This window comes from Microtus ochrogaster, chromosome 21 (genome assembly GCF_000317375.1).
Source record: "Microtus ochrogaster isolate Prairie Vole_2 chromosome 21, MicOch1.0, whole genome shotgun sequence".
Classification (NCBI taxonomy): Eukaryota; Metazoa; Chordata; class Mammalia; order Rodentia; family Cricetidae; genus Microtus; species Microtus ochrogaster.
In genome coordinates this window covers 21,758,261-21,773,144 of record NC_022022.1, presented here as the reverse complement: position 1 = coordinate 21,773,144, position 14,884 = coordinate 21,758,261, and the positions used below count along the sequence as shown (strand labels likewise).

Sequence of the window (14,884 nt, the reverse complement as noted above, 5' to 3'; positions counted from 1 at the left end):
CTTTTTGAGACTAGATTTTAAGTACTGGGGTTATACTTGTGTAAATGCAGGGATTTGTTAACTTTAGAAGCACCTGCTTTTTCTGAAGTTATTCTCGTTTAGGAAGCACTTACAAACTAATTTGCCAAAGAGCCCCCAATTCGTGTAATGCAGTGCTTGTGATTAATTCCTCCACAAGGCTTGTAGTTGGTACTGGAAGCCATACACATACATATATTAGTGAGATTAAAATCTGACCACAAGTGAGACTTATTTCTTTTTATGTAATGGAAGCAAGCTACATCTCAGTACTAGGTTAGGTGGGGAAGCTGTTTCTTCTATGTATCACTTTCTATGTTGCAACACAAAGGCCCAAAAAGGATTTTTGCCTTTTAACAATACTATTTCTATTGCAATGTGCTATGGGACAATGGTCTTGTATTCTGTAAAGATTTGTCACTCGTACTGGTTTAATAACATGCTGATTGACCAGTAGCCAGGCAGGAAGTATAGGTGGGGCAACCACAACAGGATAATCTAGAAAGAGGAAAGGCTCAGTCTGCAGTCATCACCCAGACATAGAGGAAGCAAGAGGAGAATTCCTCACTGATAAAAGCCACGGGGCTAATACAGACAAGAATTATGGGCTAATTTAAGATGTTAAGAGTTAATAAGAAGCCTGAGCTAATAGGCCAACCAGTTTATGATTAATGTAGACCTCTGCGTTTCTAAACCTCTGTCAACAGCAATATTTTTGGTTTTTCGAGAATTTTGTACAATGTGTTTTTATCTTATTCATCACCCCTCTCCTCCTTCATGCCTCCCAGATTTATCTATCTTCCCTTATCACCCAACTTTATATACTCTTTTTTTAGGCCATCAAATCCAGTTTGTGCTGCTTATGTGCTCCTGGATATATGGAATTCCACACCCTCTTATCTCTGAGTATTGGTAGAGAGGGTGTAGAAGAGGATTTGGTATATACGCCTCACTGAGGCCTGCACACTCCACAGTCCTCATGTTATACTCCTTAAAAAGTTGAAGGTCTGTCTGTTCATTTTTACCTATTGCAGAAAAGAAAAAGCTTTTTACTCTATGAATATAATAATAAGTCACGAGTAGATAATGTAGTACTATTCTCATTTGGCAAAGAAATAGTAGTGATTTCTTCTGTAAGTCCCATGGCCTTTTAGGCCACAGATTCATAATACAGAGAATGTTGCTCGGTGTGGGTTTAATCTCGAGGAGAAGCTCTTACATCTTATAAGAAAGTAACTGGTTGCTCCCAGGATGTTTGTGCTACTACCGAATCCAGTGTGTACGTGTGCCTTGCCAGGCTAGTGGTTAGTACTCAGAATGCAGAGCTGGATAAGAGTGATGATTTTGTTTCTCCTCCAGTAGCATACATAGTAGTATCCCGAATTGTGAAATCTAACCAGAATGGATGAAGCTTACAGGCGAGTACCAGCTTGATTGCTCCATGTTCTGTGATTTAAGCATGTGGCATCTTTAGCAATAGAGTTTTGTCATCAAGTTCTAAAAGGTGATAAAGAATATTTTCAATGATTTGAAATGTTTGGTTAGTGAGATCTTACTTTCCAATACCTCCAAAAAATGGTATCTCTTTGCAATTTCTGGCAATGGCTATTTTAAGCCTGTGCTATCTACTAGGGACTTGGTTGACTTATTCTAGGGCAACTGCATGTAAACTGATTTAATATATTCAGTAGGTATTTAGGAAGTTTCTACAGTATTGGGTTTATATATAACTATTTTGAAAGGTATTTTATGTTATTTATTCCCCTCAGTATTTCCTCTTCTACCTTGGCCTCCTCCTGATCTAACCTTTCCAGTTTTACTACTCTCCTTTGATCCTTTAGACCACTGCACTCTATCTTCCCACGCTTGAAAGTCTCCCTTCCCAGACCTTTGTTAATTTTATGACTTCTATATGTAATTCAAAGAAACACACATATTGGAATGATCAAAGCTCTTCTTTCCTTATTTCTTTCTCAATATGTTTGTTATTTATATGTAGAAAGAATATCGAATATTGTATAATAGTTTCATATTCTGATACTTTATTTGAATGTATTTATCAACTGTGGTTTTCTACTGGAGTCTTTTTATTGAAATTCATATCTGTAAATAAGGATATAATGATCTTTTTCTATATTATCTGTATCTCTTTATACTGTCATTTTTCTTATTGATCTAGCTAAGACTTCAAATATTCTATTGAACAGGCTTAGGGGTAGAGTGGACATTCTTATTTTTCCCCCAATTTTAATAAAAATGCTTTGAGGTTTTCCTCATTTAAAACTATACTGGCTGTATGCCAGTTGTGGTTAAACATGTTTAAGATTTATGTATGTTGATCAATCCCTGCAATTCTGGGATGAAGCCAACTTGATTATTGTAGATAACCTTCTTGTTGTTTTCTTCAATATAATTTGTAAGTATTATATTCAGAAGTTTTGCATCTATGTTCAGCAGCAAGACCAATTGATAGTGTTCTATTTTAAATATCTTTGTCAAAATTTTGTATCAGAGTGACACCAACTTTGAAAAAAATGTAGAAATATTCCTTCATTTTTATCTTATGAAATAGCATGAGAAATATTAGTGTAACTTCTTTCTTTTGTTTTGGTAGAATTCTGTATGCAATCCATCTGACCCTTGGAATTTTAGTTGAAAAAATTTTAATTTCCACTTTTATCATATCAAATACTATGTGCATACTTAAATAATTTATTTTATTTAGCTTTGGCAAGACATTGTACACAATAATTTATTTTATTTTATTTAGCTATGGTAAGACATTATACACACATACATTATATAATGTATATATGACATATTTTATAGATGTGCACATATTATATGTGTGTGCATTTATTTTAGATTTCCCAGTTTGCTGAAATACAGGTTTTTAAAGTATGTATTCATGATTCTTTGAATTTCCTCAGTCTTTGTGACAGTCTCTCTCTTTTTAAATAAAATTTTATTAAATAGAACCCTCTGCTATTTATTTTGGTGAATTTGACTAATTTTTTAAAAAAATATTGTATTTCATTTAAAAGCATCAACTCTTCATTTCATTGGGTCTTTGGAATTTTTTATTTCTAATTTTATTGATTTTTAGCACTGATTTTGATTATATCATCTCTCCTAATTTTCTGGGTTGTTGTTTTTAGTTTTTTATACATTAAGATGCATCATTGAGTTTTTGGCTTGAGAGTTTTTATATTTTCTGATATAGGCCCATGGTAATATAAGCTTTGTTGTATCATATATATTTTGGTATGTTATATTTTCCATTTTATTAAATTCTAGGGATTTTTAAAACTTCCTTCTCAGTTTATTTCTTACTTGAAACAGTACAGCTAATATTCATGAGGATATTTGTTGGTTTCTATGAGTTTATGTTTCTATCATTTATATTGCTGTTAATACCTAGTTTTATTCCAGTGTGGTAAGATAGAATACATGTTGTTATTTCAGTTTTCCTGCATGTGTTAGTATTTGTTTAATGTCCTAAAATGTGTTCAATTTTGGAGAAAGTTTGATGAGTTGCTGAAAAGAATGTGTATTCTTTAGGGTTTAGGTGAAATGTTCTGTAGATATCTGTGAGGTCCATTTGAATTATGATGTCATCAACTCAAAGAGGTTTCTACTGTCAGGTGAAACTTGTTCCAAGCTTTTAGGTTAAGCTTTCGAAGACAAGAAAGTTGTATTTTATAAACAGAAGACATAGGATAAAGAAATGCCAGAAAAGCAGAGAAAATCAATAGCACTGCTATGTAGTAACACTTTCTTAAACATAATATCTTTCTCAATATTTGAAAATTTAAAATAAACCTTTAAAACCACAAAATCTACAATGACATATTTCAAGTCCTATAAATCACAACTAGCAACCCAGACTATTATACCCAGCAAAACTATCCGTTAAAATTACAAGAGAAATAAGTGAGAACCAGAAAAAGGAATCTGTGACTACTATGTTGATTCTAAAGATGACACTAGAAGGAATGTGTCAATCTGATAGGTGAAGCACACCTAAGAAGTAACAGTCTACAAAGGTAATGTGGACTGGTTGTTGGTCTCAAAGACAGATAGGAAAAGGATGTTACTAGGCCTCTAGTATAGAGGTTATAGCATGGTGGCTGGAGAGTCTCCAGTGGAAAATAAGCTTGAATCTGGGTCTCCACACCAATTGAGCAGACTCCCCAGCTCAGCTGTCTTTCATTGTGTAGTTGTTTTCTTGAAGACTAGTGTTGACTGACAGAGTAACACCCACACACAAACACACACTCCACAAAGAAAAACAAACAAACAGACAAACAAAAAATACAGATAAAATTCTGGCCTTCCAATTCTAGACACCAGTATCTAGAAACGGTCCAGGTAGTTGTTACCCAAGAGGATATTAGTGAGGTTTGTAACACCCAAAGTTTAGCTACCACCACACACTAGCTCCCCAGTTCAGAGTTAGTGACTTTGAAAGCCCACTGTTTGGTTATTCAGCTATTAGAAGGTGACTAAATTGTTCCAAAAAAATGTCTGGCAGCAGATTCTTTGAACATTGCAAAAGTGGTGGAAATAAATAGTGGAAAGCAACTGGAGAGAAGATAACCTAAAAAGAGAAAGCTGCAAAGAGCCAAATCACTGAAACAGTGAGGCTTGCTGCCTTTGAAGTTCCAGAGTGGTTCAAACATCCTGACACAGGAAACTGGCCTACAGCTACAGAGTGCATAGCTCCTGACTTTGAAAGTCCACCTCTTCTTCAGACCCGAGCAACTACAGTTTCCAGGTGTAAAGTCTTGGCGGTATGAGTCTCCATTGCTGAGTGTCTAGAACTGTAGTTTCAGAGGTGTGCAGGGGTGGTGCACAGGATCTTACATCTGCTGACCCTGGGGAAAATACCCCTTATTTCCCTTCTAGTGGAGTGAAAGGGCTCAAGACAGCTGTTTTTTTTTTTTTTTTTTGACAGAATTCAAATGGAAAACAATCCTCAGGCAAATCTAAAACCTATTTGAATGTTAATTATTTAAGAAATAATCACTAACATAAATCTGTAAAGGAGAAAGAGAAAGAGGAAGGTGGTTAAGAGGTGAAACAGAAGCACCGCAAATGCAGTAAAAATTGCGGTCATTAAAGCTATGAGAGGGGTCACAGAGAATGAATCTGATTTGCCTCTGAGAACAATAGATCACAAAGGAGAAAATGTGAGACAGACCACACATTCCAGAGAAAAGTGTTAGACTCAGACTGGAAGATGGAGGGGGATATAAAACACAGATGACTCTTGAATTGTGTTTTCAGACTTAAAAATTACATGATGATGGGGATTAAGAGAAAGGAGGGGTGCAAGAGATTTGAGGGATTTTTATAAGACTTACAAGAAAACTGAGAAAATTGATAGCTTAATATCTGTTAGGGGTTGAACATGGTTGGATCAGGGCACAGATAAAGAAATGCTTTAAAGTTACTGCCGAATATCCAATAATAAATATTTTATGACCTCACTTAGAATAAAGATTTTTTTAAACCATTCATTGGCTGTGAAATTGTACCCCAGATATATCCTTGTGATCTGCGCCCTATATCAGGTTCCAGAAGACGTGAAGTGACCCCTGGGTTAGAAAGAGAAAATGCACTCTACCGTGGCTTGATGCTCTTAAAATCAGTCATTAATTCTATGTCTGCTGCCACAAAATGTTCATATTTTTGTGTTCTGTTTTTTATCATTCTTGTCAGCCACGTTGTGCAATCCCTTTGATGCAATTTGTGGAGCTGGAGGAAAGGGTTTTTGTCTTAGTATTACTCAAGAAAATCTATTTTTACACAAGCAACCCTTTATTTTTAATGTGCTGGACTAAGCCAGGCAAATTATGAGAAATTAATACTGAATAAATGGCACTTCAAAGTGTGATGCTGTTAAACATCCTTTTTCAACTGGTAACATTGTTTCCAAACGTGAGGGTGCAGAACTGTCTTAGTTGCAACTGGAGACATGATATGAGCTGCCTTAATTCCCAGGCTCCTCTTTTCGTCTGCCCCTTGTCATTACCTGGCTAACCACAGTATAGGATCCCATCTAGGATTAGGTAGTGGGAAAATGGGATCTCATTTCCTTCTAGTTTCACAATAACTTTAAAAAAGAGGAGTTCCAGGCTCATTTTTATACTTCATATTTATGGTAAGAAGTGATTGTATCATGTTTAGGTTGCTGAAATTTAAGTGTCCTCAAGCATGGGTGATTAAAAGGTACATGAGACTTCCCTACAGGAGATTTGCAATCTCTTGACAGCAGTGGACATCTTGCTAATATCTATGGTTGAATTTTTCAAATCATTAGAACCATTTTCAAATTAAATAATATATTCACGCCATATGAATATTAAAGTGTAATTCCTCTGTTTTAACTCCTTATTTCATTTGAGAAAGTTAAAAAAAATATCAGCAACAACAACAAAAAACAGCTAGAAGCTTTATCATTGTCACATTGATAGGCCACATATTAAAATCTAATGGTATAACATATTGGTTTGATAAATACAAATAATAAGGAGGAAAAAGATTTATAGTTAATAACCTGTGGTTTTCCAGCATAACTAAACAGCAATAATATCCACTGACAAATGATAGAGGGTCTGTCTTTAAATGAAATTTTTAACAAAATTTTACAACACAGGGATGTTTTATTTCTTTGTTATTTATTCTCAAGTTGTCAGTGCTGTAGGGAGTTGGCAGGAAATTAATGCACATTTTAAACAATAAAAACATGATCTATTTGAAAATATGTGTTGTCTTTCTACCCATCCTGCATGTGTTAATTTGCTGTTGTAGTACAATGTATATTCCTAGGGGAAGAAAAGATTTCAACAACCAATATCTAGTCATATAGAAATTTTGCCCACAACCTTTAAAAGGATCTACCTGCATGGATTACAAATGTCTTCATGGCAGCTTATTTATCGTGGCTGTTTGTTTTGTGTTATTGTTCGGGCCCTCCCCTGATGAGGGTGCTTCAAGTCCAAGTAGTGAACTTAAGATGCAGCAACTCAATAAAAACTTTAATTAATCAGGATATAAGCAAAGTATATAAAACTGTCACCCACTGAGGAAAGTATAAAATATTCTAATTGAAAGTGTCATCTCTTTGGCATAACACTTTCATTCTCTTTTACTGCATCCTTACACAGTTGTCCTTCAGTACACAAGAAAATATCAAGGGAGAACAGCCCGGGGAGACTGGGACCATAGCAGAAAACAAGCCTACGACACATTAATACTTAATGATTGTTTTTAACAACACACATATAAAGTAATTTGTGAGCAATAGCAGCCACAGTTCTGAACAGGAATCAATGTGATGCTGATGTGCAGTGTAGCACTGCCTGAATCTGCATCATGAGTCATTTTTTCATGACTTAACTCTGGGATGGATTAGGCAAAGCCATAAAAAGTAAAAGCCAAGGGAACCCTGACACTTAACCTAAAAAAATACCAAAACTTTGATATGTATGTTGAACAAATTTAAACTTCACGACTAAAGCATCCAGAGTTCAAGTCTAATAAATGGCAACAGCAGGGTCTTTGGGGGGCTTGTAGGATAAAAGATCTACCACAAGGAGGTACAGTAGTCCAACAATGAACTTGGTAGGTCACAAAGCCCCATACTGTGATGCCACAAATACTTCATAATGACAAGGCAAAAAACATCACTGCCTGGCCTTACCTGTTTTCTGAGGCCCAATTACAAGGAATTTTGGTAAATGATCACAAGTTTTCTCCCTGGACCAGATGTCTTTGTGTCGTTTATCGTCGCACGGGTTCTGCAAGAGAGAATAACACGTCTTACTGAATCCTGAACCCTGGCTGCTATGTCTTAACAATGCTTCAAGTAAGACAGGATGAGATTCTTGCCTGATCTCATAGAGCTGGGTATTACATCCCGTTCTGATTCTTTGATTCTTAATTCCTTTCCTCGAGCAGTGTTTTGCTGGGTTCCCTACCCAAGGAGACATAAACCACGGCCTCAAATGAGTCCTGCTGTGATGTTTGTGTGTTTTATGGCAGATAATAACAAAGACTCTGTTCTGTCTGTGGTTTGTGTTTTATCTGAGCCTGTGCATCAAAGATTCTTTAACTTGACTGAGCCTCACTTGACTCTAGTTTCACAAATTCTTTTCTTTTCTTTTCTGTTGTGTTTGGTTTGGTTTTCAGCACTGAAACATTTATATATTAGGGGCTGGGTGCTTTATTTTCAACACAAGATGACTTTCTTTAGGAAATGTTTCTGAAGGTATTACCCATTAGATGAGTTGTTTTGAATTATGATACTTCCTATCACACTGACAAATACAGGTTAAAAAAAACAATTTCCAATATTGCATTCTTTTCTAGGAGAGAGTATATGTTTATCCAATTGACAATGCTAGATCTGTCAAGAAATGTTTACACAAATGAACCTCCATTTTTCAAAGAGAAAACAGGCTGAAATTTTTTTATGTTATTTCAACACTTATTAGTTAATTTATTTAATCTTACCAATTTAAATTTTCATTTCAAAAAATAAGAGGGTGAAGCACTAAATGACCTACCAAGTATGTAGGATTATCAATACATGTCACTATGGTTTTGAATATATTTTTAACTTTTATAATTCATTTGGTAAAATTATTTTCTCCAAGTAACATTTTGGCATATTTTTCAAAATGTGTCGGTTTTTTTTTCTCATATTATTCAGAGGTTGCACTAAGCTTCTCCTTGGCCTGTTGGCATGATGTTCTTTGCACCAGTTGGAAAGCAAGAGGACACTCTGGCTGCCTGGCTCAGAGAAAGGCACTTGAGAGGAGGAAAACTTGAATAGCCATATATATGTATGATCTCAGGTACTTCAGTGATAAAAGCAGAGTTGTAAAGATTATGAGTTCAAGACTAGCTGACTAGCTAAGACACTGTCTCAAAGCCAGTCCAAACCAGAGTAGAGACATGGTGGAGGTCAAGAATGCAAAGTTCAAGTTTTAGAGGTGCAGACATATGAATAATTCTGGAACACCCTACCTGTGGCAGAGGTGAATTTTGCCCTTTCAACCCTTACTGCTAAAATGAAAGCAGAATGCTTGATCAGTATCCTTTGGGGTTTAGAGGCAGCAATATTTGTAGAAATCTTTAAATGTGGCTGTAGAGCAAAGAAGGGGTTTTAGCCATGTATCCTACAAGACTTGAGACACTGTGGCATCCATTGTTATACAATGTCTGGCAAGCCATTGAAATGAGACCCAGTGCACATTACATACCCTAAGTGCGTATGGCACAATCTATCATTTAAAGTAGATAACTCAAACAGTTTTTGATATGTGGCCAAGCTCTGGGAGAAAGAATTATTTTCCAGCTGATAATGTAATGATACAATAATTTTCCTCCTCATAAATTGTATTTGTGTCCCGCCAATCAGAATTCTAGATATATCCAGGAACACTTCTTTATAAGATGAAAGTATACATTGGGATTGGTCTTTGACAGATCCAAGTACCTCTGACTAGCAAGTATCCCATGCTCCTCTGTCACCTGCATTTTTCCATGGATGCCTCTCAAGTTGCTCGTTTCTGAGTTTCGGATAGGATTTCTATAATCAGGTGTGGTTTGTGGGAGGGTTGACACATATTTTCGCAGCAGCCTAAAATGGACTTTTGTTACAGCATAGTTCCATATGAAATGATTCCTACCATTACTACTTAACAGAACCGTTAAATGGGCAGAATTTGGGGTAATACAACAAATTTTCAGAAGACCTGGAGGTCTTTACACTTGGAGGTATGTTTGAACCAATCATCATAAGTAAAATAGCCACTGTATTTTGAGAAAGGGACACTCAAATCTTTTAGGTCACTGGGTGCTCCATACTTAGCTAACTGCAAAATGTAAGGGACACTGCATTTTGTAACTGCAAAATGCAATCATGATAGGAGAAGCATTGGATATCAGTTAGAACATAGTTTTTGCCTCACAGATTGAACTATCTTTGTTTGCTCTGGCACTGCCTTTTTCTGACAGAATGCTTGGAGAAATTCATAAAAGAGGAGCCAGTGGTGCAGAACATAGATATTGCTACAGCATCTGGTCCTGAGATAGTACCGGAGCCTCCAGGAAAGACTTCTAGTAATGAAAGACGGAGCCAAAAGTGAGGAGGTCCAGAATAGAAGACAAGGAGGGAAGAGAGTGTATTGACGGTAATGTTGGCACCAGATGTAGCAACTGGATTACAGATCCTCACAGCAAACATCTGGGTTTCCCTAGGACGTAGGTTGTTGGAAATCTTGTGAAAATTGCATGCTTGTGAACCATTAGAAGAGACGAGAAAGTGACAGGACATGTGGTATTTCCCGTGGAGGATGCTTTTCTGCCTGCTGGAAGTGGCAACCATGCTGCTTCACACTGCTTCTCCAGGCAACAGGACCTCCCAGGCCTTCAGCTGTAAATGGGTGCTGGGAGGGCAGACTGGAAATTGCCCTTAGCTGGGCAGTCTGACTGCGGGGCACACTGTGCATCTCCCTCCTGCTCTCCACTGGTGGCCCGTATCCAATGCCTAATATGAGGGTACAAATGCACCCACTCCTCTCAGAAGACACAGTTGTGAGGGCAAGGCGGGGCTAGATTTTGCTGAGGTCACATTTTCAGTTAGAACTTTCCCTTTTGTCTGTCCATGATTTTCCTTATGGATTTCTCCCCAAAATGTTGCCTCTGTAAATCCCTCTAAAGAATACTATTTAAGGCAGGGGCTATTCACACCTCATACAGTTGGAAGATGCACGCATCCTAAACGAACTTTACCTCCTGACCTCCTATTGATACTACCAATAAAACATAAATAAGCAGATACTAGTTTTTTTCCTCTTTTTTATTTGAAAATTTCGTATATTAGTATTATGTGCCTTGATCAATTTAATTCCCATGTCCCACCTTATAGTTCCTCAACACCCCTTTTCTTTCTCAACTTTATGTGCTGTGTTTTTAAAATCCACTGAGTTCATTTAGTGCTGCCTGTAGCTGCCTGGATTTAGGACAATCTACTGGGGTATACGTCGCCTCTTATAGCCTGGATCCCTGAAGAAGAAAAACTCTCTCCCCTAGTAGTTATCCATTCCTATCGCTCCTCAGCCATGGTGAGAATTCATTTCTGCCCCCCCCATCCATGCTAGTGTTTCTCTGGCATGATCTTGAACAGGCCTTGTAGATACACACTGTGATAAGTCATAGGTCCATAAGAACTGGCACACACACTATGAACTCATACCTGCAACTGTTGTATCCAGAGAGCGGTTTGGTGCTAGTCACCTACTGCTTCTGACTTTTACAAACTTTCTCCACTCTCTTGCTCCATTTCTGAGTCTTGGGAGGGGAAATGATATACAGATGGCTCATTTTTGGTTAAATACCAATAACTCATAAAGATAATCAAAGTACGTGATAATTTACTTTCAAAAAGTTTAAGCTACATCTCTTGGATTTTCCAATAAATTCATCTATAGAAAGTGCTAAAAGTGGAGTGATGCAAGCTGTTAAAGTCAAAATTCCTTCTTTTAAAATATATAAAGAGCAGACGTTGCATTTTACATTGACTACTGTCTGTTTCTTACAATATTCTCTTAACATTATCTAATCTCCTGCCCTCTGTAGTCTAGGCTTAGCTTAACTCTCTAGCAATGTTTTCCATGGTGGCAAAGAAAGTTGGGCTTCCTTTCATCTTTATGACTTTTTATTTTATTTAATAATGGAGTGTTCCTTGTTGTGCTTAGTACACAGATCTCCAAACTAGAGATTATATTTTACAACCTGTCTTGAATCTGCTTTCTGATGAAAAGGTCTTAAACAATTGAAAGAGAGATAAATGATATGAAGACTCCCTTTTAAGGCTAAAGCCGCCATCTTTTTGTCTCAATTTTTGTTGTTTCAGTTGTTTTCTATAATTAAAGGAGCCTGACTACACTCATAGGTAAAGACCGTAGGTAGCAGAACTTTCTGACCCAAGGTACTAGATTATGGTCTGGAACAGACGTCTGTTTCCTACAATGCTCTCTTTAGTACAGTTAAGGGGCTTGGGAATCACATTTCCATCTTGCTTCAAACAAGCATATTTTAATTTCACTGCACAACACCCATACTCTAACGTAATGTGTTTCAAAGTTTTTTTCTGTAAAAAAGTAATAATAAGGATCTTGTAATGGAATGTGGATCAATATACTCTGTGCTTCAACTGGAATATTTTGCTGTCAGCTGTACTAAAAACGCAGCTGAAAGAACCAGTGATCTTCAGAGAATAAAGTCGATGTGCCCTTTGCATATGTTTCCTCTCTCCCTGGTGTATCAGCAACAAATGGTTTAAGCTGACCTGCTCATGGACCACATCGAGCAGCACCGCTGGGATTAAGATTGCTCAGACCACCCAGTGCATCCGCCAAGCTACATTCTCCATCACAGCAATGGGAGAGTCTGCTTCAGAATCTTTGAATGATTTATTGTCCTGTTCCATGCCCAAATTTTCAAACAATTCGTAATCAAAGTTTTGGCTTTTTTTTTTTTTGGCTTATGCTAATACCTACTTCAAACTTCCCTCAGCCCAGTCAGCAAGAACAAGAGCCCAGAGGGCTTGCCATGTTTTAATTAATGTTCTTAAATCCCTGGACCTTAGCTTCTTTATTTGTGAAACAATGATTAATAGTTTCTACCACATATGGTTTTTGTACCCATTAAATTCATTACTAGTTTTAAAATAATAAAATCATGTGATATATAAGAAAGTGGATATTGTTTTATTTCATATCGGCCTTTTCTTTCCTTTTGCCTTATTAGTAATACATCTTGAGCAAAAGGAGTTTAATTTAACCACTGGATTATGAGGAACAATCAACAGGTCTATCTCCTTCCCTTGTGACCATAGACCATCTCCCTCCTGCAATGTCTATGATATTTTTGTGTCATACTTTCTTCATATTTTAACATCTAAAATTATTTTGTTCAATCTTCCAATAATTTCATACAATTGAATTATAGCTACAGTTTATCAGAAGTTCATCCGCAAGACTGGAAATTCCCTGAGCATGAGGCCTCCATCTGTATTCTTCATTGCTACAGTCTAGCTTATGAGATATTTAGTAAATGCTTGTAGACTGAACACTCACATCCAGACTTCCAGAAGGCATAAGAAGCATTGTGGAGCAGGTTCAGACTGATTATATGTTCAAGAAGGCTACCCTAGGTTCACTTATCACAGTACATGTCTTTCTTGCCCTGATTTCTACTTTAAGACTGATTTTAAAAAAGCTTTCTGGGCTAATAAGATGATTAAGTGAGTAAAGGGGCTTGCTACCAAGCCTAACAAACTAAGTTTAATTTTTCAGAATCCACATGATGAAAGGAGAGATCCAGCTTTCCACAGCTCATCCTTTTCCTTCCATGTGTGCTACCCATGTAAAACAATAAAAGAGTTCTCTCCTTCACACACACACACACACACACACACACACACACACACCAGATAGATAGATAGATAGATAGATAGATAGATAGATAGTTATAAAACCCCACAGTTGATAATGATAATAGTTAAATTGATGTAGTTCTCAGATATTGTACTAATAGATACAAGGTATAGATGCAATTATCTGGTGCTCAGATGGTGGAATACCCACTGCATCAAATGCTTCATTAATATTAATAGTTTACATCCCTTCAGATCTTCCCATAGGTTTCTTATGCTTCTGGCCAAGTGCTCACAACTTAGAAGACTGTTTTTTTTTTCTTTTAATGACTGTGTTCTATCTCCTTGGATCTTTCCATTTATATGTATTTCTGCTGTCAACCTTTCCCTGGCACCTTTCCCACCTTGCCTGTTAATTGCAACTGTATTGACAAAGCATTTGCATTTTCTATTTTATATTCTGGTAGTAGTAGTTTAGACTTTCCCTATGCTGAGTTTCAAGATATTGTCTCATTATTTCAGTACCAATGAATATAATATCCAACTTTTATTGATCACCTTTAACATTCCAGGCATTTGGTTGACATAGATTATTTCTAATCCTCAATGTAACTTGGCAAGACAGATTTTATTATCTCTTCTTTATAGCTGAGGAAGATAAGATGCAAAGGGCATTATTTTGGTCTTACTGAAGGTCACACAGAAAGTTAGTTCAAATTTGTAATCTGAAGCTGGTTTTATCTCTGGAGCTAGATTTTGTGTATGTATGTATGTATGTGTGTTATCTATATCTATCTAGAGAGTGAGAGAGAAAGAGAGAGAGGAGGGAGGAGAGAAGAGAGAGGAAGGAAAGAGAGAGAGAGAGAGAGAGAGAGAGAGAGAGAGAGAGAGAGAGAGAGAGAGAGAGGAGAATGTGTGTATTGGGGGAGAGGAAAGAACAAAGAGACAGAGACAGAGAATGCAGTTCACACAGCCTTTCCGGAAGCAGAAGGCAGAAAACGGCTCTTGGTACTTTTATACTCTTTTCTGTAGCTATTGCTTTAATTTTAAAATTCAAGACAGGACAGGGTATTGTGCAGATCCCTTCTTATTCTGTAATATACTTTTTTCCTACATAACATAAGTAAACAGATAATAATAAACCAAAACAAACAGTAAGCTACTGCCTTATGCATTTAGCAATGTAGATGTATTTTAATGTTGAAAAAGAAATTAAATTAAAATTACTGCAGGCAGCTTATTGGCAGGGGTAATGGGGACGCAGCTCCACCACTCATATTACTACAGATGGCGCCCAGACGTGTGGACAACCGAATCCACTGAAAGTCTGAGAAAGCTTGGGAAAGAGTAAAGCATGTTTTCTTGGTAGCTGCCATTTCTCGGTTCTACTCTGCTTGCTAGAGGTAAGCAAGC

At 36.8% G+C, this 14,884-nt stretch overlaps 1 protein-coding gene across 1 annotated transcript in view; it reads right to left on the bottom strand.

The window, feature by feature from the left end:
* Ndst4 (N-deacetylase and N-sulfotransferase 4) overlaps positions 1-14,884 on the bottom strand; it is a 269,358-nt gene that overhangs the window by 26,017 nt on the left and 228,457 nt on the right. Inside the window, exon 8 of the mRNA XM_005357237.3 lies at positions 7,727-7,823. Within this exon, the coding sequence (XP_005357294.1) occupies positions 7,727-7,823 (97 nt within the window). The remainder of the gene's footprint in view (positions 1-7,726; positions 7,824-14,884) is intronic.